Source organism: Hippocampus guttulatus, chromosome 4 (assembly GCF_054856545.1).
Source record: "Hippocampus guttulatus isolate MCC_2025c chromosome 4, RoL_Hgut_1.0, whole genome shotgun sequence".
NCBI lineage: Eukaryota > Metazoa > Chordata > Actinopteri > Syngnathiformes > Syngnathidae > Hippocampus > Hippocampus guttulatus.
The window spans coordinates 21,837,499-21,860,784 of record NC_141264.1 but is presented as its reverse complement, the minus strand read 5'-3'; the positions used below and the strand labels follow the sequence as shown (position 1 = coordinate 21,860,784).

Below are 23,286 nucleotides of genomic sequence, written 5' to 3'. Positions count from 1 at the left end.
TGTCTGCCAGCTAAGAAAAAAAAATCATAATCATAGACTTGCTCTATAACAAGGATAATAAAAATGCAGAAATAAAAGAAAACCAATTCCCCCGTGTGCCCAAATTTGGGGATAAAGAGTTGATTTTTGAACACATATACCGTATATTTTTGTTCTGCTCTGGAGGTCACACGTGGCAGATTAACCCTTTTGAGCAGAATAAACACAAAAACATGCCAGTCAGATTCCTGGCTGCACGCATGATGTAACCACTCTTGTTGTTTGCAGGATTTTTTTCCCCCGGCGTGTGCTCGATTACATTTTAGGGAAAAAGATCCAACTTTACTCATGTTGACTCTTTCTGGAAAATAAGACTTTTTTGGGGTCTTGAAAATATGCAACTTTTTTTTGTTCGAAAAAATGCGGGAAATCATGTTGATAACACGCATTTTTTTTAAAAGTTGATAATTGAAAGCATTTCTCAAAACCGAGGGACGATATCTTGAAAAATAATACTTTTCGAACGTATGACTTTTAAGATCGTGATCGCTCGAAGAGTTTTTCTGGAAATTGTTTAGACTTCATCCCAAAAGTGTTCGATTTTCTTTTTAGCTCAAAAGTATACAACTTTATTCTCTTGAGTTTCAGTGTTTTGACTTTTTTCTTGAAAATAAATAAATTCTCCCATTAAAAATTATGGTCCTTTCTATCTTGAAAATATATGTCATTTTATCTGGAAAATGACGATTTTGCTAAGATTACAACCCACCCCAGAAAACACAGAAAATATTACGTAATTTGTAATCACCAACCTTTATTCACCAAATTATATTCTGTTTTTTGCCCATAATCTAAACCTTTTGATCCCAAAAACATATGAATGTATTTTTGCAAAATGACAACTTTAGCCTTGAAATGACATGACTTTTTTCTTTTTTAAGTACAATTTGCATGCCTGTGGCAAATAAGACTTTTTTTTTCAAATTAAAAAATAAATAGTTTGCCCTTGATCATGGAAGAGTCACACTTAAAAACAATACAAATAAAAAAATTATATATTATAGGATATATATATTGTGTTGTGTTGTGTTGTATTATTTTGTCATTTTATGTCAAGTGTTGATGGCGGCGCGGGCACCCGCAGCGGCTCCTCTTGTTGTCTGTTTAAGAGGGAGGAAATTCCACATACAGCATATTGCACAATAAAGTTGTACTTGACTTGACACATGTATATATATATATTTTTTTCCCTTTTTTTCTGAAGATGTAGCCTAAGGCCTTTTTCCTTTGATGTATGACTTCTTAGCTTTAAAATGTATTCCTTTTTGGCATCAGATTACACTTTTTTTCTTCAACCTTTCACTTTTCAGGGTGGCCCTCATTTTGACCAAAGAACTCTCTGGGTTTAATTAGCTGGCCTCATGCAAGCGTATAAGTGATCTCTAAACACCGCTGAATGAAGAGAACATCACTCCGTAAACAACATTTTCATTCCATCTTTTGACTCGGGTATGCAAATCCCGTTGTAGCATTCGATAAAGTCAACACGGGAACGAGAGAGAACATCCAAAAAAGGCGAATGAGCTTTGCTTGACTGATGGGATTCCTGATGCTCGGACTAATGTGGAACATGATTGTTAACATGGAATAGTCAGAAAGCGTGGGCATCGCAATCGCCGCAAACACAAAACCATGAGCTTGATTTTCATCAATGATATTCCTGTACTGTTTGGATCCTGGTTGGAATCATTTGAAAGGGATCAAATTGTAACCTTGCACCAATAAAAGAAAACTTGGAAAAGAGTCCAAAGTACTGGGAATGGAAGTCAGCCAGGAAGAAAAATTTGTTTTTAGTCACAGGAACAAGAATTCTATTGGTCGACGCTCAGTGCATGTAAAATGTAAAGGCTTGTGAGGGGGGATTTATTGGCTGGGCGTACTACCCGTTGGGATTTCTCGTCCGATGCGTGTCTGGGTAATGTGTCGGATGTTCTCATCTCACTTTTACGACAAAAGCCTGACGTGGCGATCTCGGACCGTGGCGGTTAAAAAAAGTTTGTCCGCATTTTTTTCAAATTTATGTCACTGTAAGAAAATGATGCACATATATGTTCTATTGTGCGTAATCAGAAATCTTTATTTTTTTTTGGAAGATGCCTTTTCACCAAAATACGAATGCATGCCAAAATTGGTGAGTCTTCGGGAATGTTGAGGCCAACCAAAAGGCCATTCACTCGCCGAAAGAAAAACAATTAAAGTTCGAAAAACGATGACCGTCCTCACAATATCTTTTTCACATTGAATCCTCCAACTTTGAATGCATGAGAGAGAAAGAGAGAGACAGAATTAAAGAAACGTCGAGGAGGGGAGGGGAGCGCTTGTTTTCCCTCCCCTCGCCTCCCTCCTGTTTTGAGACATGCCTTAGTTAAAAGAAATCAAACCAACGCAGAAGAGCAAACATGAACGACATCAAGTTGGCCTTGCTGGGAAGTCCAGGAGCTGGAAAATCAGGTAAGCTTCTGTGTTGAGATGTATAGTTACTATTTAAAGTAAAACACTTTAGAAACCATAAATGCATATTCGTAACATGATGGCAATGTTTCCCATTTACTATCTTCCAATTGTAAACTTTTTCCAGTGCTGATGATTGTTGTTAAATTCATTACAAGTATATTGGGTAAATGTTTTTTCATTTGGTCATTACAAAAAAAAGCATCTTAGAATAATTATTGGATGCTGATAATGCTTGTTTATTTTTTCAGTATTTCTTGGATTTACAATTTTAATTTGGTTGAAATATTTTCGTTATTTTATATGAATTAAAAACTGACCACAAGTGAATTAATGTTTTTTTATGACCCAGCAATTTTTTCTAATGATTATGATAGCATATTAATTTGAAAAGTACCAATTTTGTTTATGGTCATCCATCCATCCTTTATCTGAACTGCTTATCCTCGCGAGGATTGCGGGCATGCAAAAGCCTATGGTTTATCATCGTATACTTTATATTTGATTTACTTTTTTAAAATGTATTTAAATTAAAATAATAATTGGTTACCACACTCAGTATCATGAGTGGGTCAAAATAATTGGGAACGGTTCTTACCATGTTGCGGTGCAAAACTGACGAGAGTAACGAAAGGATGAATAAATGAACGGCCCTTTGGACGCTGCAGGTGTGCCTAACGTTGTGTCCGCAGAAGAGCACGAACATCGCTCAGCACTCGAGCTACTAATTGAAAGCGATGCTGTGCAAAGCCGCAAAGTTGGCCCACAAGCAGAAAAAGCTGACAGGCCTTCCAGTCGCCTCTTTCATCTGAGGCTTGACTTTCACCCGCAGGCTCGCAGCGACCGTTGGCACCGTCTTAACGTTCATTCCCCACCACCCTTAACCCCCCCCCCCCCACTTGAAACCTCCCCGGCACAACGGCTGCACTGATGTTTCTCTACATCTTTTTTGTCCAGCTGTACTCGTGCGCTTCCTGACCAGACGCTTCATTGGAGAATACGCGTCCGACACCAGTGAGTTGACGCTGACATTTGCTTTTTCTCTTCGCGAAGAGCAGAAGAGATTTTATTTTAAGGCCATAACGCCGAGCCATTTCTGGCACGAGCTGAAGAACATTTTCTCAATGAGCAACTCCAGCAAAGTTTGTATAGTCTATCAGTGGCATATTTGCAGAAAGTTAACCACTGAAAAATCATGCACTGCCAGCTGAAAAAACAAACATATGTGCGCACACAGTGTGGGGATTGGTGAAATAAAAACAATATGGGACAATTTCTTCGCGGTCTACTTTGTAGGACTGAAAGGTATGCATCACGTAGTTTTTTTTTTGTTGTTTTTTTAAACTTGAGTCTGCTCGTACTGCGCTTGCGTGCGATTCGGTAAGTATGTTCTCAATTCAGATTTGTGCAAGCTCCGCCATATTTGATTTTACTGTATCTAGGGATTGCACTGAAATACCCTGAACATGTATGAAAGAGCGTTCCGTCTGTTTACGTCACCGCAGATTCTCTGTATCGAAAAAGGCTGTCCATCGATGGCAGGCATCTGAACCTGGAGGTGTTTGATCCCTGTTCACAGGTACCACGTTTGCCATCTGTCTTTAACATTTACTTAGCATCTTTGTTTGTGACTCTCCGGTTTGGTATGCTAATTTAAAGCCGTTTTAGATAACGAATGGATGAATGTTAGAATCAATGTTTTGCCTGACTTCATGGCGTGACCGCAAAGAAATACCACGCAGCCTTCCATCTCCCAACGTTGCTTTGGTTTGAGTTTTTGCGCCGCCATCTGTGTGCTATGTTAGCTTAGCATCCTTGTTTGTTGCTCTCTGTTTCATTTGCTATGTTAGCTTAGCGTCTTTCCTGATTTCCTGGCGTCACTTCAAAAGGCATACCGTGCAGCCGAGACTGGACTTAGCGAAAGTAACTAACTCATTTTCCAACATGAAACACAAAATGAAATTGAATCTGCCACCACTTGATTTTCAGGAGTGAGACGCCAAACCTCAACCAGTACATATTTCTTGAAATTGGGTACAACAAAAAAAATAAAATACCTGCCAAGTGGACGAGACCCAGGTTGTTTTCCACTGAGAGGACTTGAAACATATTCGAAAATTCATCCAGCCTGGATGGAAATCCTTTTCGCTGTGTTTCACATAAGCAGACCTGGAATTGTCCTTACCCATCCAAAACGTCATCAACAGTGAATCCGAAGCGATCCATGCGAGTATCCCAAGGCCATGTGCTGCCTCTTTAAAGACAAGACACACACACACGCACACACACAAAAAGTGTTATTGGAATGGCCCCAAGCTCCGAGAACATTGTCGCATCCGTTGGAGCACAAAGACGTTGTGAAATCAGAAAAGCCGGAGGAATTTTACAGTTTTGTCGGTTCAAGGACGGGACCTTCCTGAATATCACCCTGAAGGTTACACAAACAGTGGTGGAAACAACTGCAGATCCTCCTGCAGTTGCCTTTTTATTGAAGATGAGGAAAACAAATATTATTAAGATTAATATTAAACAGTGGTGGCAATATATTACAATTTATGTCATGATAAAGCGGGATCTTAAAAAAAAAAATCCACATCCACATGACATTGTTGAAGCGGACATGTGTCCAAGTCTATTTGAATCGTAATTGTTGTTAATGACGTCTCCATATAACGGAAAAATCGTCTTTTGTTACTACGCAGAGCTGCTAATACGACTGTATTTTCCGCACTATAAGGCTCGCCCAAAAGTATTCAATTTTCTGATAAGCCGACGGTGCGCTTTATAATCCAAAGCGCCTCATATATGGATCAATATTCTGATTTCTTGGACCTAGTATTTGAAATGATCTGTAAAGCGCTTTGTTACAGCTGCAGTGGTTGTGAAAGCTCTATATAAAAGAAGCTGTATTGTATTGTATTCCTTTAGCGTAGCTCCATCTAGTGGATGCATAATGCAACTGCAGCCACTATTGTAGCTTCTATTCTCTGCGCCTTATAATGCGGTGCGCCCTATGTATGAAAGCAGTTTTAAAATTGGCCATTCATTGAAGGTGCTCCTCATACTCCGAAATGCCATATAGTGCGTAAAATCCAGTACTTAATGCATCTAAGGTTTTTATATATTTCTATAGGCGCTTCTGTTTTGGTGAGCAGAGAAGTTCAAATGGGCTGAGCACTTCTATCCGTTTTGTGTTGTTTGTTGTCAGCACTCGGAGGCCAAGTGTGTACTGGAGGAACCGGTGGCGTGGGCAGACGGCTTTGTGGTGGTCTACAACATCAGCGACCGCACCTCCTTCCTCGACGCCAAGAACATCCTGCGGCAGATCCGTGAGGCCCGCCAGCAGGACCAATGCAAAGGGTCAGAAGCCCTTTCCGCCACCCTGTAACTCATAACTTATCAGATTTTTCTTTCATCTCAACTCAATCTAAAATGGTTGCATTCTCCTTCAAAGTCCTTCGGATCCCCTGACAAATCAATGCTGTTTTTGGACAAACATCTTCAAGTTTTGAAGACTGGATCAAACATGAATAGAGATTAGTGCAATCATCTTGTGTCCGATCATCATTGACAAATGGTTTCCTGCAGCAATATGGAGGAAAGGTTTGAAGACGATAACAGCACGTGCTTCAAAGCTTTAGAGAACATTAAGAAAGCACCGTCCTACTTCCTTTGAAGCTGCGCACAGATCCTCATGCCGGAATAGCTGGTTGGAATGCCAACGCTTCCATGCCCGGGCCGACTTGAGGCTTGATGTGTTGACTTTCTTTCGGAGCCTATCCTTAAAACGTACCTATCAGCTGTTTTTGTACTCTCGCTCAAAGGTCTCGAGATGCGGGCCATAGCCCTGTCTAATAGAAAATTAGTCCGAACAACGATAAACCAGCAGTGGGGGCTCAGTGGATGCTTTTTGTGTCAATGACTCTTTTTGACATTTGAAATCCTGCTACGTTACAAAGTTGATGTGGTGTTAAAGGGTATTGACAGCCAGACCAGTGGGGATGTAGCTCAGTGGTAGAGCGCATGCTTCGCATGTATGAGGTCCTGGGTTCAATCCCCAGCATCTCCATTTTCCCATATCAGTGCCGAATTCACCCAGTGAGGTTTAACCAGATTTCAACTTGAATGAAACTTAGTGTCATTGTTGATAGCAAAACTTAAATTTTCAGATTTTGGACACCACGTTTCATTCAAAATCATCGAATTTATCCCATACGGCACAAGTAATCTTCAGTAGAGTGACACAACTAGTCAAGTGGGGATGTAGCTCAGTGGTAGAGCGCATGCTTTGCATGTATGAGGTCCTGGGTTCAATCCCCAGCATCTCCATTTCCTTTGAAATCATTAACAATTACATGAACAAAGTTCTATTTGCTTCAGAGTACTGAAAGGGAAACCAAATAAAATTGGACGGCCTTTTCGGGGAAAGTGTTTCGTTGCTCCTGACAGTGTTGTTCTTTTTCCAGGCAGCCGCTGGGTGTCCCCGTGTGTCTGCTGGGCAACAAGCAGGACCTGTGTCACATCCGGCAGGTACACGAGGACGAAGGCCGCTGCCTGGCGCAGGAGAGCCGCTGCTACTTCCAGGAAGTGTCAGCGGCCGAGAGCTACCAAGACATCGCCGGGCTCTTCACACAGCTAATCAGGCAGGTGATGGAGCACCTGAAGTACCGCGCCGACCGCCGTCGCTACAGTGGGTCCAAGTCCATGACCAAGCTGATCAACAATGTGTTCGGAAAGAGAAGGAAGTCGGTGTGACGGAGGGATCACCGATACGTTTAGAGACATTTCCAAATGAAACAAGAGGAAAATTGCACCTGTGCCTTTAAATGTAACTGAATATCTCTTAATCCTATGATCACATTATTCTTGTTTATATTTTGTGTTTTAGAACACTTGACAATGTTTGTAATTGCACTCGGGCAGGTTGTATTCATTGTAAATAAAATCTAGCCTGTACTCAGATCATTCGCGATACAGTCACCTAACTCATGCAGCAAGAAGTGGGGATGTAGCTCAGTGGTAGAGCGCATGCTTTGCATGTATGAAGTCCAGCGTTCAGTCCCTGGCATCTCCATTTGCCGTCTATGATGGGAAATGTGGCTTCCCAGGACTGATGGACAACTGTTATCGATCCTTTGTTTGGAGGTCATTGGTTAAAAGTGACATGTGAGTTATATTTAAATTAAAACAAATTACTTCCTAACAAGACACCCGAAGCAAATATTTTACACAAACCCGAGTTGTGGCTGTTCAACTATTACAAAATCCTCTCAAACTATCCTACTCACCCACAAGTCGCTCTGGATTGATTTTGTAAACTAGATGCAAATAACTAAATGTTATTTTTGTTATTATGGAGAACGTCTGGCATCATGCCCCCCCCCCCCCCCCAACACAAAGTTTTTGTCATCGTTTTAGTTCAGGTCGGCGATAGTAAGTTACTCTTCTGCCACCGAGAAGTGTAATGTTATTGAAAAATGTTCACGCAGAGTCCTTATATGACAAGAAGCACTCTGGTCCGCTTGTTTACGAACATAAAAAGGTCTTCACTGGAGCTCAACACAAGCTGTAGGCTACCGGTTTGGTCACTAGATGACAGCAAAGACGTAAAACCAGCTTTTTTTTAACTCTGGCTTGTTCGTTTCAATTTTAAAGCTGTTTCACAAACAATAACATGAGGGGAAACAGACGAAAAATAATTAGGATCGAAATGGATTTTGTCGTGGCGTATGACGTCACACATAGAAGTAGGTAACACTACAGTCACGTAAGCTAACATAACGTTGTTTTGACGCTTTGTTCACACCACATATTCATATATGACATATTATATTATATATATAGTATATATATTCATTGAAAAGTGTGCAGCAGCATCGTCGTTCTTACCTCTCAGTTCGTACATGATGGTGGGCGAGCCGTCTAAATGCAGCGAGGAGACGAAGTAAACTGTCGCGGAGACTTGTGGGTACACTCACTTGCGAGCTGTTTCAGTTTACAACTTTATTTTTATAGCACTTGAAGGAAATGTTATGATATAAATCAGTCATGTAGAATTTAGCTTTAAAACACAGCAGTGTTTATTTGTCGTTTACAACTGATAATACAAAAAATAAAAATAAAACGTCAACATTTTTGACGAATAACTAATAATAATAATAATATAATTATTTTTCCGGGCATGGGATTGACTTACAGTTGCACGAGTTGTGATTATTTATTGAAGTGTCAGTCATATGTAAAACATTGAATAATAAATTATGATATGAACTAAAAATACATTAAAAAAATAATATTTGCTGTAAAATACAAAAGAGTTCGATAAAATAGAAATAAACACATTGGATTTTTTACTATTCATTTTAGGTGTGAGTGTGGGCGTGGATGGTTGTTCGTCTCTGTGTGCCCTGCGATTGGCTGGCAACTGATTCAGGGTGTCCCCCGCCTACTGCCCGAAGACGGCTGGGATAGGCTCCAGCACTCCCCGCGACCCTAGTGAGGATCAAGCGGTTCGGAAAATGGATGGATGGATGGATTTTATGGAAAAATAGCTAATTTTATTCATGATAATTTTCATATATAATATTTTAAAGTTTGTTTGATAAAAATCAAACAATATTAATTTGAGAAAAAGTATATCCCATTATTTGTTAAACTGACCTGGATTTAAACATACATTTTGTAATACATTTTCTTTTCTATCCAAAACAGTAAATCCTTTGAGAAATCTCCTCCCGGATAAACACATCAGTGATCTGCCCACATGACGTTTGATTGACATGTAATTTCAGGGACAAACTGGTGCACAAACCAAGACGTGATTAAAAACAAAACAACATATATTTAATGCAAAACTATCACCTCTTCCCCCTGTTTTCTCCGTAATGCAATGCTGGTGTTTCTAATTTAAGTCCCTTCATGTTTCTTCCCCTTCAGCGAGATGTTTTTCTTCCAGAGAAGATGGAGACGGCGCCTCCAAGCGTGGCCTTGAAGCTTCAGGTCAGTGCTCTTATTTGGCCCCTGTGAGGAGGAAGAATTGCTTTTGGCTCCGCTGAGGACAAGCCCACAGACCACGGGGGGATTGGATGGTTGGCGGGACGTGGCGCCAGCCAATCAGGAGGGTCATCGATCAGTTCCCCTTAATCTCACAGCTGGTGAGCACATCCTCTGTCGCGCCAATCTCACAACTCTGCAGCGCTGACAACAAATTGGATGACTTCCAGAAGACGGGAATCTCCATTGAAAAGGATGTGGCCAAATCAAGATTGTAGTAGCGCCTCTTCTGTCCATTGCAAAATGGCTTTTTAGGAAAATTCGGTCCCCAATGCCTGCTTCGCTTAGTAACATGGAATTTGGTAAACAACTATCATGAGTAGAAGCACAAAAAAAGTCTCAAAAAACAAGACAAAAGTAATGTGACATTTTGGTTTGAAACGACCATTTTAGGGTCATTATCCAAGGATTTTCCAAAGCCAAATGTTGAATTATTCTTGGGATTGTTACAAAATTGGAAGCATGGACACTAGACAGATGGATGATGACAACTTGCAAAACATTGGGGTTTTCACCATTACTTGTGAGCGGAGCGTGGTGGCAAATTTTGATAACTCATCTTTTCTTCACTTGCACATAAGAATTGCAGAACTACCTTACGGGCAAATTCAGCCCTCAAAGACAGTTTCACTTGGCAACGTGAAATTCGGTAGACATTATGGATGGGTGAGTAACGTTATCAGTCCAACACCGGCCGTATTTCAAGGTATCGAGGATGCACTAATTCCTGAAATCAGGAATTGAAGTGTGTGTGTGTGTGTGTGTGTGTGTGTGTGTGTGTGTGGATACTGATTAACAACAATATAGTATTCCCCCCAACACACGCACGACAGGCAGCTGCTTTGAGATGAGCTCACAAAACATCTTCTATATTTGTCTTTGCCCTTTGTTTTCCCCCCCGACAGAGGACACGACCAGATGGCCAAAAGCTTTTTCTATTTCCACTGGCGGCCAATTAGCGCGCTAACCTCAGCTCACCTTTAATGTCAGCCACAGACAGCTCTTAGCGCAATTAGCCTAATAGCACCCCCGCGTCTGTGAATAGGCCGCGATGTTAAGCCGGGGCCGTCTTTGCAGTAGTGGGGAGTTAAAAAGCACCTAACTACTTCAGTAGATTCTTTTTTCCAGGTATCTGTACTTTTCTTGAGTATTTTCCTGAAGACTTTTTACTTGTTCCACTTAGGTATGAAAGGTGTATGTTCTTCTTCATGTTTCTTTTCTGTTTTGGTGAATGACAAAAACGGCTTCTCTGAAATATTTGAAGTCAGTGGTGTCAAACTCATTTTTGTCTCGGGGCACTTCGGAGTTACGTCTTCCCCCGGAGGACCGTTCTATGACAGTTGAGACCACAAACATTTTTAATTGTCTCATTGCATTATTTGTACACAACATAGTAATGGATTGCTAATTTTGAAATCAGTCAACTATATTACTTTGTTCAATTATTGTTGAACTGAGTGTAAACAGGATAACTAAATGATTGCAAAATCTCATTTATTATTTATTACACATGACAATTTGAGGGTGGGCTCCAGCATAGGCTCCAGCATGCCCCGTGACCCTTGTGAGGATAAAGCAGATAAGAAAATGGATGGATGAAAATTTGACATTTCGGTGCACATTTTTAGCAAGGATCATGCAAGTTGACACATGTGATTTGCTTTCACGGGCCGCATAAAATTATGTGGCGGGCCGGATCTGCCCACCGGGCCTTAAGTTTGACACCTGTGCTTTAAGTACAGTATTTGCACTTTGTTTCACCACTGCTTGGACATTATTTGACCTACTGTGCATTTCAGAGTTAAATGACTGACCACAAATACAACAGTATACACTGATACAATAGCAACGCGAAACAATATACAAGCTTGTAAACCGCCAATCGTTTACTTTACTTACAGAGTGTTAGTATTCTTGCCGGCTTTGCGCGTTGGCTAGCGTTCATGCACGTCAAAATAATGATGCGCCATCCATTTGTCACGGCCAGGGTGATTACCGGGAGAAACTATTTAATTAGGCGCATTAATAATGGAACTAATTAGCTCCCGTGTGGGCCGCAAACGATGATGAGGGGGGCCGGGGTGAGGGGAAACTGGAGCTCGGCTTGCACCTCATCAGCTGATTAATTAGCGCGCCGATGCTTGAGCGCCTTGACGTCCTTCATGCGATCAGATGAGAGGCCGCATAATGAGAGTACAGTGGGTCGATGGTGCTGGTTAATTAGTGCGACCTGATCCGGGGGCCATGTTGTTTACGCCGCGGCGTCTAATGAGCTCGACCGAGAGGCTGCGTGGCATTCGTCTGACGTGAAAAATCATTGTCATGTTCCAATAATCTATCTGCAGGGGCTAATAATGCGCTCAATGGTAACGATAAGTAATGAACTCAGCACACTTTGTCCTATTTAGAGTCTTGACTCATGAATAAAACGAACCGAAGCACGCCTGCGAGTCCCTTGGCTGAACGGGAAACCAAGTTGCTTTATTTAATAAGGTCATGTACATTTGATGTGTGAAGTGTGGCAGACACAGTGTCCCATCACATCCAGCAGATGACGCTGTGTTGAAAAAGGACTGCCACAAACAGTAAGATATTTTATTATTTTGCTCGTGATTCAATTCTCCCTGTACTCACTCAAGACACTTATAGTGGGCGTGGCAGGTAGTTGTCTGTTTTTTTTTATTGGTCCTGGTGGTCACAGCCCATTGGATTCTGCCTAGCAACACATGGCAAAGGCTGCACTGCGTGGTGTGTACTCGATCAGTGTACTCTCAGCGGTGAGATTTGACTACATACCAGGGGCTGGGTGGCCATCGGGAATTTCGAGAAATGATGTTAATTTACCCAAATGACCACTGTATTTCCTAAACGGTCCTGGGAATCACCATTTTTTATTTAAATTATTTTGAGGTTTCTATTTTAACCCGTTTTTTAACTGTCATGTTTCGGTTTAAATGTAGTTGTTAAAAAAAAATTAAAACTCACATTTATGATTATTATCATTCGATTTTCCTTGTTTAGTGGGGCACATGAGGTCGTTTGTATGGTTCGGGCCAGACTGCGCTTGTTTTTTGCACAGAATGATCAAGTGATTCTTGTTTTACTTGTCTTCTAACTCGTTATTTTGAAGTTTTCCCCCAAATTCTTAAGGTCCTTGCGTCCCCTTTAATCTCCCCGCATAGGAGGTACACCAGCTTTCCACTGCATACACCCCCTCAAAATAAACACCACCACCAAGTCATCAAACAGGGTCAAGTGGTATTCAGGTTTTGAAGATTCACCCAAGGGGGCACCCAACCAAACTCTGGGGCACACCGAACTTCGTTTGCTTCGTCCAAACAACAAACCCTTGTTCGATTGTGTTGTTTGTTTGGCGTGCACAAAATATGCAATCCTTGTCCTTGCATTATCTGAAAATTCAATATCAATCTTTAAACACAAAATATCCTTCCCAAACTTTTGGAATCCCTGCACTCCCTTCAGAATCTTGATCCAATCGGTGCACCCCTTTTCTCCTGCACACACACACACACTTGCAAACTTAACAACAATGTCTGTTTACAGCAATTGAGTTGAATCGTGCCAAAAATAAATTTTAAAAAATTGTGGAGTTCATATTTTGAGCATTCAACCAGCCCACTATTACATTAATCTTGTGCACCCCCCGTGAAGGACACTCACGTGCCACCGAGCGATACAAACACCACATTTCCTATTCCACCGGTCAGTTTTTTTGCATGACGCCGATTGTGCCTCCAGCAGGCCAACAGTTGATTCGTCTGTGGAGCGCGGCGTTGATGCCAGGGCGTCCCGGAGATAATTGCTGTCCTTGGAGTTGAATAAGCTCATTCTAAAGCACCTCAGGCCGTGGCAGTCCTAGTGTGTGACTGCGTATTGAATAATTGATTCAGGGAGGGGGGGGGGGGGGTGGTAGGGGTGCGTATACTATCAGAGCTGAGCATAATGACTTCATATAATTAGACAGAGAGAGAGAGAGAGAGAGAGAGAGAGAGAGAGAGAGTGAGAGTTAAAGTTCTAGAGGGGGTGGAGGATGGATGCATTTGCACAAAGCGACAGCCTCCGCGGATGAAGCAGGAATGCTTGAGCACTGACATCAGCTCAGATAAGACGGAGGAGGTGGAGGAGGGGAGCTGGAGGGCTGCCGGTGGTCTCTCCTGAAAAAAAAAAAAAAACAAAAACAAACAGCATTGGACGCGTACCGCTTTGCCTCTGATTGAAGCTACTTTCACGCGTGACAAACTTTTTTTTTTCTGGCGGGGGGAGGATTGATTGGTTCCCGGGAGAGCCCAGAGTGGAGACGGTGTAGTGCTTGGAGGGAAGGATGTTGCTGGACAAGGAGGACAGTGAGTGATGATCTCTTTATGCTCGTTTGGTAAAGGCGAGCGTGGTCGGCACCGCATGCGAGTTGATGGTGTTCATTACTGAATGAATTACAGCCTTCGATGTCTTTATGGGAGTTCTGTCTGTCATATTAAACTGTGATGTATGAGTGAAAAGGATCTGTCTTTGACTATAATGACACCAGAAATGCTTGACACTAATCCATGAACACAACTGAAACAGAGCTACTAAAAATAGAGCACTTTGGATTATTGTTAGACCATCCGCAGCCTTTCGGCACCTGAAATTAACCCTTTCATGGTGATAACGTGGCAAGATGTCCACTGGAGTAACTACTGTCCCTGAAAGGGTGAATCAAGCGTAACATTGCGCACTAAAATTATTTTACCTCCGGAACTATCATCAATCAAATTTCTAAAGTCAAATTGCCTATAATGGAAATTTTGTTCCACAAAAGTGGAAACTCCAGTCAAGTCAAAACAGTGTCAATTTGTCATAATTTTTTGTGATGTTGTACCAGGATCACAAAGCAGGACGATTGATCGCTTAAGCAGAAACGAAACATAACGAAACTTGGGAACGCTTGTCCTGGTTACTCAGTACTGCTAAGCTTTAAAAACGTTGCGGTACCACAAGAAACCGCTGAAGGGCCGTGACATGGGTCATAGCTAGCTAGCTAAAATCGTAGAGGAAACCGAGGCTACGTTGTGTTATTTGGATTTGGTCACGTTTGTCAAGTATGGAGACGCAATGCCGGAAAGTATAATGTACTCTCTGTCCTAGCTACTCAGTGCTATTTATTCTTTAGCAAACATCCGAAGTTAAAAATTTGTAGAATTTGGGAGGTCCTGGCAAAATCGAAAAGCACAAAACTTTGGTGATGGATTATTGCAATTTGCTCATGTGTTCTGGCTGCTCAGTACAATATGGACGAGGACCGTTCGATGTCAATCAACCAATGAAAAGTTGTGTGTCGTATCTAAACTGTCCCGCAAAACCTGCTCGTGGTACCAAAACTTTCCAAAAGTGAGCCCGAGCCTTTCCCTGCCTCCTGTTCTCTAGGTGTGTCCCTGGTGTCCCTCCAGTCCAGAGAGAAGGCTCGAGGCTGTGCCGGGTGCAACGGGAAGATCAGGGACCGCTTCATGCTCCAGGCGCTGGACCGCTACTGGCACGAGGACTGTCTCAAGTGTGCCTGCTGCGACTGCCGGCTGGGCCGGGTGGGCTCCACCCTCTACACCCGAGCCAACCTCATCCTCTGCCGTCGGGACTACCTTAGGTAACATTTTCAAACTTTGTCCTTGTTTGGAAGCATTAATAGCCTCTGCTATGGCGGTCAAACTTGAGCTCAAGCGCACCCCGTTTCCACTGATCATCCTTTGGAGGTTTCCTCATCTTAATTGGAGCCCACCCGTTATGAATTCAGTTGATCAGACGTAAAATTTAAAAGGCACACACCTATCTTTGTAAGGTTCTGCTGTTGACAATGTCAGTCAGAACACAAACCAAACTTGTCGTCAAAGGAACATTTTGAGTCTGGACCAAGCCAGAGGAAATGACACTAAGTCAAAACTTAAGACTAGTACGTTAGGGTGTTGAGACCAAATGAAGAGCAAGATTTTGATGAGTCCAGGCCAAGTCTTTGACATATTGAGACCACATCAAGACCAAGACTCTGAGGAGTTGACACAAGGGCACTATTTTGGTGAATGGTGCAGATAGGCCATGACTCGTATTCTAAATCTGCGCAGAGACTGGGTGTTGGTAATTTTGCAGATGCAGCGTTGTGGGTGTGAACACAGTTGACTTCATTCGGCAGAACTATTATTCCCTTTAAATGTTGTCTATTCAAATTTCGCGTGGAGTCATCTCTGTGTGTTAGTAGCAACATTTTGTCTTCATTTGGATCATGGGTTAGTTGACTTAAAGGCAGGATAAATCCTGGACTGGTCGCCAATCACAGGGCACAAGAAGATAAGCAATGGACTGATGGTTAGTCAGCGGTCTGAGGGTCACCCGAACCCTAATCTTAACCAATTGCATACCGATGGACAATTGAGCAGTTTTCAATGAAGTAAACATGAACCTTTTTTGGAATGGATTAAGAAAATCCATTCAAAAAAGGTCTCCAGGCTAGTGTCCAGATTAGAATACAAAACCTCACGAATGTGAGGAAGATGCACCAAGCACTTGCACAGCTTTCCGCCCCATGCAAAAAAAAAAACAAAAAAAACCCCCCCAGAATCAATTTTCTCTAGGTTTTACAACCAAATAAATACGCTACCCTCGACGCTACCACTTTAAGAATCATAAAGCCATCGCTAATCATGATAGCAAGTTTAGCACTATCTATTATGGGATGGTGGTTGTTTCCCGGACGACTCCGCTGAGACTTCTTTGGGGAAATAACGAGCTCAGCGGTCAGCTGCACACCTCCTGATTCGCCGAGCTCATGTGCTGTCGGGCCTGGCGCGCACTCCATCTGGATTTGCTGGCCGCTAAGTCGCTCATTAGCCGCACGCCGCACTTAGCCCAGCAAAAAAGCCCCCTTTGACGGTTAAATTGGCTCCGTCGCCTCCTGCTTTCCTCGTCATGGGCCCGGCCTGGAGTCCTTTGAAGAGCAGGATTAGAACCATGTGATTTCTTTTAATTGGGCCATTAGCGAAGAATTAGCATTGAGCCGCGTAGCCTCGTTAAAAAAGGGGGCAGAGGGAACAGAGCCCACCAGGTGCCTGCTGCTCGTTAGATGAGGACATGGCGGTCATCAGCGCTCTTTTTTTTGTTCCCGAGAATGGACGTTCGCTCGTTGACCTTACTGTTGCTTGCTGGGATTCTACGAGATGGCGTCTTATCTTAGTGTGTGGAGTTCATGTGTGTTTGTCTTCATGTGTAAAAGCAGCGCCGGTGACGCCACTAATGAGTCACCACAATAACATTTGAGAATGTAGTCTATAATCATGATGACCTACTTCTGTCCTCTCCTTGGCAGTTCAAAACTTGTCAGATAAACAAGTCATGGTTTAGAGGAATAGCGGTTCCGGTTGTAGTTGTGGTTATTGTTACGGATTTTGGTTAAGGGTTGAGGTTAGGAGTTTGGGGTTAGGTTTGCTGGCTACGTGTAAAGGTGAGGGATTGGGTTAGGGTTAACGGTTAACGGTTACAGTTAAGGACTACAGTCAAGGGCTAGGAGTTGGGATTATAAATAAATGTTGCAGTTACTGGTTACGTGTTTGGGATTTGGGTTCTGGATGGGTTACGGGTTAATGGTTACAATCAAGGATTACAGTGAAGTGTTTGAGTTGGGATTATGGTTTAATCAAGATAGCAGTCACGGTTTAGGTAGGGGTTGGGATTATGTTGAAAGGTTAGGGCAGTGAGTCTCAAAGTGTGGTATGAGTGGGCTGCTCTAATGGTCCGCAAAAGAATCACCAAATTAAATATAAATACAATTTATAACACTTAAAACATGCAATACAATTGCTTGAAGCTTTGCATACATCAATGCTTACTTTTTTTTTTAACCCCGTGTCACCCGTTTATGAAAAAAACACCCTGCCCTCAAACAAACTCCCTGCCCCAGTAATACGAATCTTAAATCGACGGTTTATTAAGTGCAGAGGACTGTGATGGTTTGTGGTTGAGCAAATACGATTGGTGTGCCTTGGCAGTGGTCTGCGCTATGGTCTATGTGTGTGTGCGACTGACTCAAAGGGATTTTTCCCGTTCAGGCTCTTTGGCGTGACGGGGAAATGCGCCGCCTGCACTAAACTGATCCCCGCCTTCGAGATGGTGATGAGGGCGCGGGACAACGTTTACCACTTGGACTGTTTCGCCTGCCAGCTCTGCCGCCATAGGTAAGATTAGCATAGCCATTAGCATAGCAAATCACACTTAAAGGAATTGTAATGGGGATCTGGTTAAAATCGTTGTTATGTCAGGATTTAGGCTGTGTATCCACTGATTAGCGTTGCTAGCATAGCCTAGCATAGATCTGTGGATGGAATGGCCATCAGGGCGGCTATCGTTCTGCATTGTGGTGACAAAAAAATAAATAAAATTCTGATTGTACTAATGTACATTACCTCCCACCATATTCGATTGTATAAAACCAAATTACTGTACTATCATATTACAGTACAGTATTCAAAACAAACTAGTTTAGCTTTTTGTTTTTGCCCCTTCTGGGATTCTTGGACGCGTGCCTTAAACTACGAAACCCCTTTGCAGTAAACTTGAATTAATCACAAAAATTCCCCCCACCCCAATGCAGATTTTGCGTGGGCGACCGCTTCTTCCTGAAGAACAACATGATCCTGTGCCAGCTGGATTACGAAGGCGGCAATCTTAATGGCGAGGCACAGAGGCTGTCGCAGTGACAGGTAACCAAAACAGGCCACGTTATTCTTTTTCTGAGATTTTTTTTGGGGGGTTAGGGGGGATGCTCATTCTGAAAGAAGCACCCAAAACACATAATATTGGAAAGTAATTTTGACACCCCCCCCCCCCCCCCCCAAAAAAAGCAAGCACATTCTACTTTTTTTAAGTGGCCAAGATGGGCCGGGTCATTCATACAGTAGATGAGGTCAAGAATAAAAAAATAAATACATGTTAGTGTATTATATACATTTGTTAGTGTACACAGGTGTGCCTTAGGCTGCCCACAATAAAAAGCCACGAAAAGATCGTCAATTTGTTTTTTTTTTTGGTGAAACCCTGATTTACATTATTGTTGATAATTGTACGAGGCTTCTTTTATCTATAAGTGTTCACCTTCTTGCTTATTTCAGGTGAAGAGGAGGACCAGTGAGAAGCATTTTGGACCTTCTCCATCCAGCTTGTTGTCGAACTTTTTGGAGGTCAAAAATTTGGAAAATGACAACACACAGACACAATCTAAAGGAGCAAGCACTTAAAGGACAGATCTCCAGCTTCACGAGTCCAGTGTGGACATGTTACAAACTTCTCCTCTATTACTTCATGTGATTTTTTTAAAATAAAAAAATATTTAATGGCGAACTCTCACGCAAGGAGTAACACACAAACGGACTGAAGGACAGTTTGTTCCTCATTGCGACCAAAGACGCTTTTACGTGTGCTTTTTTTGTTGCTGTTGTTGTTTGTTTTGGTTTTCTTCTCAACTGAATGAACAACATCAATATCGTTTAATCAAGTTTGGTGTACTTCTTATTTATTTCTCATTTATGTGCCGCAAAATTAACTGTTTCCATGTAAAAAAAAAGAAAAAAAAGAAGCTGTTTTATGATTAAATGATGAGCCCATTAAACAGCCATTTTTTGTCAGAACAAAAAGGAGATCGAGCAAGAGTACAATGACTCAAAGTGAAGTCATCCTAATTATTGATTTATACTGAATTATTTTAACAGAGAAAACATTCTTACTTCACTACATATATAATAAATGAAAGATTTGGATATTGGATCTACGATTGGTTGGCAACCAGTGTTGCCTGTGTGTTTTCTTTTGTTATAAAGATGATTATTACTGTTAGTATTATTATTATTGTCCCGTGGGGGGCATTGGAGGTTGAGCTGATGTTAGGTTTAGGCTCGGAGGGCTGCTCTTTGGCGTCATCTAGTGACATAACCTTGCCATGGCAACCAACAGAGCACTTCCGGTTCCAGTAGGAAATCAAATCGATCGGCCGACGAGCGACCACAAGGAAGGAAGGACGGACGGAAGGAAGGAATCCGTCGCGCTTCGTTTCCTTTACCATTTATCATCAACTTGGTGGGTGTCGGGTGTTGTTGTCATGGTGATGTCTACCTTCCAGAAGGTGACGCTGGCCACGTGCCTCGTGCTGTGCGTGGCCCTGCTGTTTCCCAGGATGTTGTTGTCTCGTGGGAGGAAGGATGCTAGCGCGACCGAAGGTGTGTCGTTTACCCAGCCGCTCACAGGGCTTACTTTCCGGGCCTAGGTTTTTACGTGTTCCGCCTCGCTGTGTTCAAATACCCGTAAAGTTGTGATTTATTATTTTTAATGAATGAGGTAAAAAGCAGCGATGGTTCAACCTCCTTGTAGTTACACTCTCCTCCCTGAGGAGGAGGAGGCCGCCAAAAATCTCAGAAGCACTCCTTAAAGTACGTATTAATAATAATAAAAGCAACGTCTAAAACAGACAGGAAAGATATGTGTTATACGCCGTAAATTAGTGTCTTTACCGTTTTTTTCAACTAATTAGTGGAAAATTGTAGGTAGTTCAAATATTCCCATCATGATATTAATTTTGTTTTTTTAATTTGTTGGATATATTTTTCCTCTGCATTTTCTCATAAAAAAACACGTTGAAGGATTCCATTATTCACCATTGATATTATTTAATTACATTCATGAAGTTACCATTTAAGGATCGCAGGAACATTTTTTTTAACAAAGCAATTTAAAGTTTAAAATACTTTATTTTTAATTGAAATTTGCATTATTTTCGACTGTATATTTCAACTACATATATAAATGCTTTCATTTTTATTCCTTTTATTTAGGCTTTAGAATTTGATGTATTAATTCTGTTCATCTTAATGTAAAATTCGTCATGAATTAGAAATTTGGTACTTATTTATTGGTACTCAGTAGTTCATAGAATGAAATTAGGGAAACTAATAATTTTGCAGTTGTGTATTTCTAAATGGCACATATTAAATAAGTGGTCTTACATGTGTAGGAGGTCACTTCCCGCCCATGGTGCACCGTCACATGGCCCCAGAAGGCCGCGGCCAGAGGGTGGCGGCGGGTTCGAGCCCCTCCTCCGGGGCCCACAAGGCGGAGAGCGTGGCAGCCAGAGCCAAAGGTGCAGGAGCGGGAGGCGGGCTGGGAACCGCCGCCAAGTCCAATCTGGCGGGACAAATCATTCCCGTCTACGGATTTGGGATTTTACTCTACATCCTCTACATTCTCTTCAAGGTCTCTGTCACACATTGTAAAATACCGCAGCTAGTAAAATGCACACCCTGAAACAGTAATTTAATTTGGAACAATTTTACGGACCTTTATGGCAACATTATTTTGACTTCCATGTTTCAGTTGAGATTCAATAAAAGGTGTGTGTGTGTGTGTGTGTGTGTGTGGTCAGATCACTTCCAAGGGGAGCAGTCCGTCTTCCCTGGGCAGATTCTCCTCAGTGCGCTCAGAGAACACCAAGAGGAAGATCAGTGAGTCATGATAGCCACAAACTCATGGCTATCAATTGTGGATCAATCGTATTATGAAACATCTAAAACATGTCATTTCACCCATAGCCGACTTTGAGCTGGTTCAGCTGCAGGAGAAGCTGAGAGAGACTGAGATGGTGATGGAAAATATCGTTTCCAATGTTCAACGCAGCCCTGACAGGTGCTTGCGAGTGGAAAGCCAATGCTAATGTGCTAATGTCAGACAGATATCTAAAAGTGTGTGTGTGTGTGTGTTTGTGTTGCAGGGGCAATAACGGAGTGAACGTAGACCAGGAGAGTCTCCTGCACCAGCTGACAGAAATCACTCGCGTGATGCAGGAAGGTCAGCTAGTGGAGGGCGTGGCAACAACCAACAAAAAAGACCAGGGAGCATGGGAAGAAGGTACGCAAAAGCATGCAAGAATTAAATTTGATGACAAGAGGACACCCTGTTATAAATCAGTTATGTGGCTGTGTTCAGAATTCGCCCATCACAATCAAACTCATGTTAAATGGGAGTCAGCACACACCTGCCGCCATTTCGAGTGCCAACCCCAAATAAAGTTAAGATGTTCTAGTAGGCTTTTTTCCCCTGACATTCGTAAGGTTTTGTGCTAATACCGACTGGTATTTAGACCTGTTTATAATTTCCTCCACCTTGACTAAGACCTCTATTTCTACCTAAAGAAAAAAAACTGCCTTGGAAATTCTTTTGTAGCTTTCTCCTGACCGCTACCTTCGAACAAGGACACATGGCTCTCTATAAGAACCATGTCTTGCTCTCCAAGACATGATTACAAAAATATCAGGAAAAGCTGACTAGAACATCTGAACTTTATCTGTGGATAACTTGAGGCACTTGAAACGACGGCAGTTGTTTGCGTACTCCCAAGATGTTGAACAGGATTGGTTAATTCAGAACACAGCAACATCATACCCTGTTATAAGAGGGTGTGGACACTTGTGCAACTCCAGAGTTTTACTTTGACTCTTGGAAAGAACCCCCCCCCCCCCCCCCCCCACTTGATTCATAGGTAAGTCACATTGTTGGAAAACATAATGAAATTATATTTTGGTGTAATTTATTTATTTTTTTGCATCACAAGAATCTGGCATTTGAACAGGGGTATGTTGACTTTTTATATCCGCTGCGTATGACGACACTGGAGGCGCGCACAGTTCTCTCCATTGTCCATACATGGATATGATAGTGATACGAGTGGTTTGTAAATCAACAAGATTAAAATGTTAAACATACTCAAGCAGGTCAAAATATTAGGAACATCAGCGAGTATGACGGCGTACAGCGAGCGTATATGAAGAGACTAAGCGTGTTGTGTTGTACCTCAGCCGAAGAAGAGGACGGCCGTGACTTGTGGGAGCGCCCTCGCTGCGGCTGCTGTCAGCATTGTGGATCACAGACGCAAGCCGGGGAAGATGACGGGGGTGACCCCGGGGAGAACGATCTCGCGGGCTTTCCCGGCGCACATCCAGCTGATGAGGAACCGGGTGCTGGTTTGGGAGGCAAGGAGGACCCGGTGCAGCAGGACGTCCACCTGAGCGGAAAGGAGCAGAAAGAACCTGAGTGCGAGGAGGAGCGGATCCAGTTGGGCGTGCCCAAGGGGGAGCTGGCGGGCGTGTTGAAGGAGTTGGAGCTCACCTTGAAAATGACATCGGCTATGGAGCGAGAGAAGATGGATCGCCTGGAGACGCAAGCGTCGGCCGGTGGTGGTGCCATCAGACGGCGGAGCAAAAGAAGAAGCCGGGTGCCTCAGTGACTCCTGACTTGGACGGATGATGTTTTATTTGTGTGCAAACTTTATAGGCATGTGCCCAAAACTGCGCATGGATTTCACAACCGTGGACGTTGCTTGATAGCAAGTAGAAATGGTGACCGTATTGAGGTCAGGTAAAGCAGACATGTCCAAATTTTTCTCAGAGGGCAGCATACGGAAAAATATCCAAGGATGCTCGGCCACTTTGAAATTCTTTTACTTTAAAGGAGAACTCAATGCAAACACTTTACTTGCATCCCTGATTAAATGAGTAGAAATTTGTTGACAAGTGTTATTAAAACTTTTTGATTAAAATGAGAGATTTTGTGCCAGGATTTTTTCCCCCCTTATGTGACGTGCACAAATGTTTCATCCATGTTTTGAATCTTTTTTCAAAATGCGTGCAAGCATGTTCACCCTTTTAATAAATACCTCAAACTCAC

At 42.4% G+C, this 23,286-nt stretch overlaps 3 protein-coding genes and 2 non-coding genes across 5 annotated transcripts; all 5 read left to right on the top strand.

Moving 5' to 3' along the window:
• Positions 1-2,406: 2,406 nt before the first annotated feature.
• On the top strand, positions 2,407-7,452 carry rerglb (RERG/RAS-like b). Its single transcript, XM_086110302.1, has 5 exons — positions 2,407-2,490; positions 3,448-3,504; positions 3,996-4,069; positions 5,699-5,850; positions 6,957-7,452. Exons 1-5 carry the CDS (start codon positions 2,439-2,441, stop codon positions 7,243-7,245), a joined length of 624 nt encoding a protein of 207 aa, XP_085966428.1. The 5' UTR covers positions 2,407-2,438; the 3' UTR covers positions 7,246-7,452.
• On the top strand, positions 6,488-6,559 carry trnaa-cgc (transfer RNA alanine (anticodon CGC)). The gene has a single exon. It is a non-coding gene; the product is annotated as a tRNA-Ala (tRNA).
• On the top strand, positions 6,748-6,819 carry trnaa-ugc (transfer RNA alanine (anticodon UGC)). The gene has a single exon. It is a non-coding gene; the product is annotated as a tRNA-Ala (tRNA).
• Positions 7,453-13,591: 6,139 nt separating the features above from the next.
• LOC147206569 (rhombotin-1-like) lies at positions 13,592-19,068 on the top strand. Its single transcript, XM_086110025.1, has 5 exons — positions 13,592-13,907; positions 14,968-15,181; positions 17,631-17,756; positions 18,173-18,281; positions 18,690-19,068. The coding sequence occupies exons 1-4, from the start codon at positions 13,886-13,888 to the stop codon at positions 18,276-18,278; spliced, it is 468 nt and encodes a 155-aa protein (XP_085966151.1). The 5' UTR covers positions 13,592-13,885; the 3' UTR covers positions 18,279-18,281; positions 18,690-19,068.
• A 484-nt stretch (positions 19,069-19,552) lies between these two features.
• Positions 19,553-23,285, top strand: ric3b (RIC3 acetylcholine receptor chaperone b). Its single transcript, XM_086109487.1, has 6 exons — positions 19,553-19,790; positions 20,582-20,820; positions 20,990-21,068; positions 21,156-21,249; positions 21,335-21,471; positions 22,419-23,285. The coding sequence occupies exons 1-6, from the start codon at positions 19,673-19,675 to the stop codon at positions 22,844-22,846; spliced, it is 1,095 nt and encodes a 364-aa protein (XP_085965613.1). The 5' UTR covers positions 19,553-19,672; the 3' UTR covers positions 22,847-23,285.
• The last annotated feature ends 1 nt before the right edge of the window (position 23,286 follows it).

Coding starts and splice junctions, on each gene's coding strand:
- rerglb (XM_086110302.1), top strand. CDS start 2,439: ATGAACGACATCAAGTTGGCCTTGCTGGGAAGTCCAGGAGCTGGAAAA. Junction 3,505..3,995: donor AGAATACGCGTCCGACACCA/GTGAGTTGACGC, acceptor ACGTCACCGCAG/ATTCTCTGTATCGAAAAAGG. Junction 5,851..6,956: donor CAGCAGGACCAATGCAAAGG/GTCAGAAGCCCT, acceptor TTCTTTTTCCAG/GCAGCCGCTGGGTGTCCCCG.
- LOC147206569 (XM_086110025.1), top strand. CDS start 13,886: ATGTTGCTGGACAAGGAGGACA. Junction 13,908..14,967: donor GTTGCTGGACAAGGAGGACA/GTGAGTGATGAT, acceptor CCTGTTCTCTAG/GTGTGTCCCTGGTGTCCCTC. Junction 15,182..17,630: donor TGCCGTCGGGACTACCTTAG/GTAACATTTTCA, acceptor TTTCCCGTTCAG/GCTCTTTGGCGTGACGGGGA.
- ric3b (XM_086109487.1), top strand. CDS start 19,673: ATGGTGATGTCTACCTTCCAGAAGGTGACGCTGGCCACGTGCCTCGTG. Junction 21,069..21,155: donor GAACACCAAGAGGAAGATCA/GTGAGTCATGAT, acceptor TTTCACCCATAG/CCGACTTTGAGCTGGTTCAG. Junction 21,250..21,334: donor GTTCAACGCAGCCCTGACAG/GTGCTTGCGAGT, acceptor TTTGTGTTGCAG/GGGCAATAACGGAGTGAACG.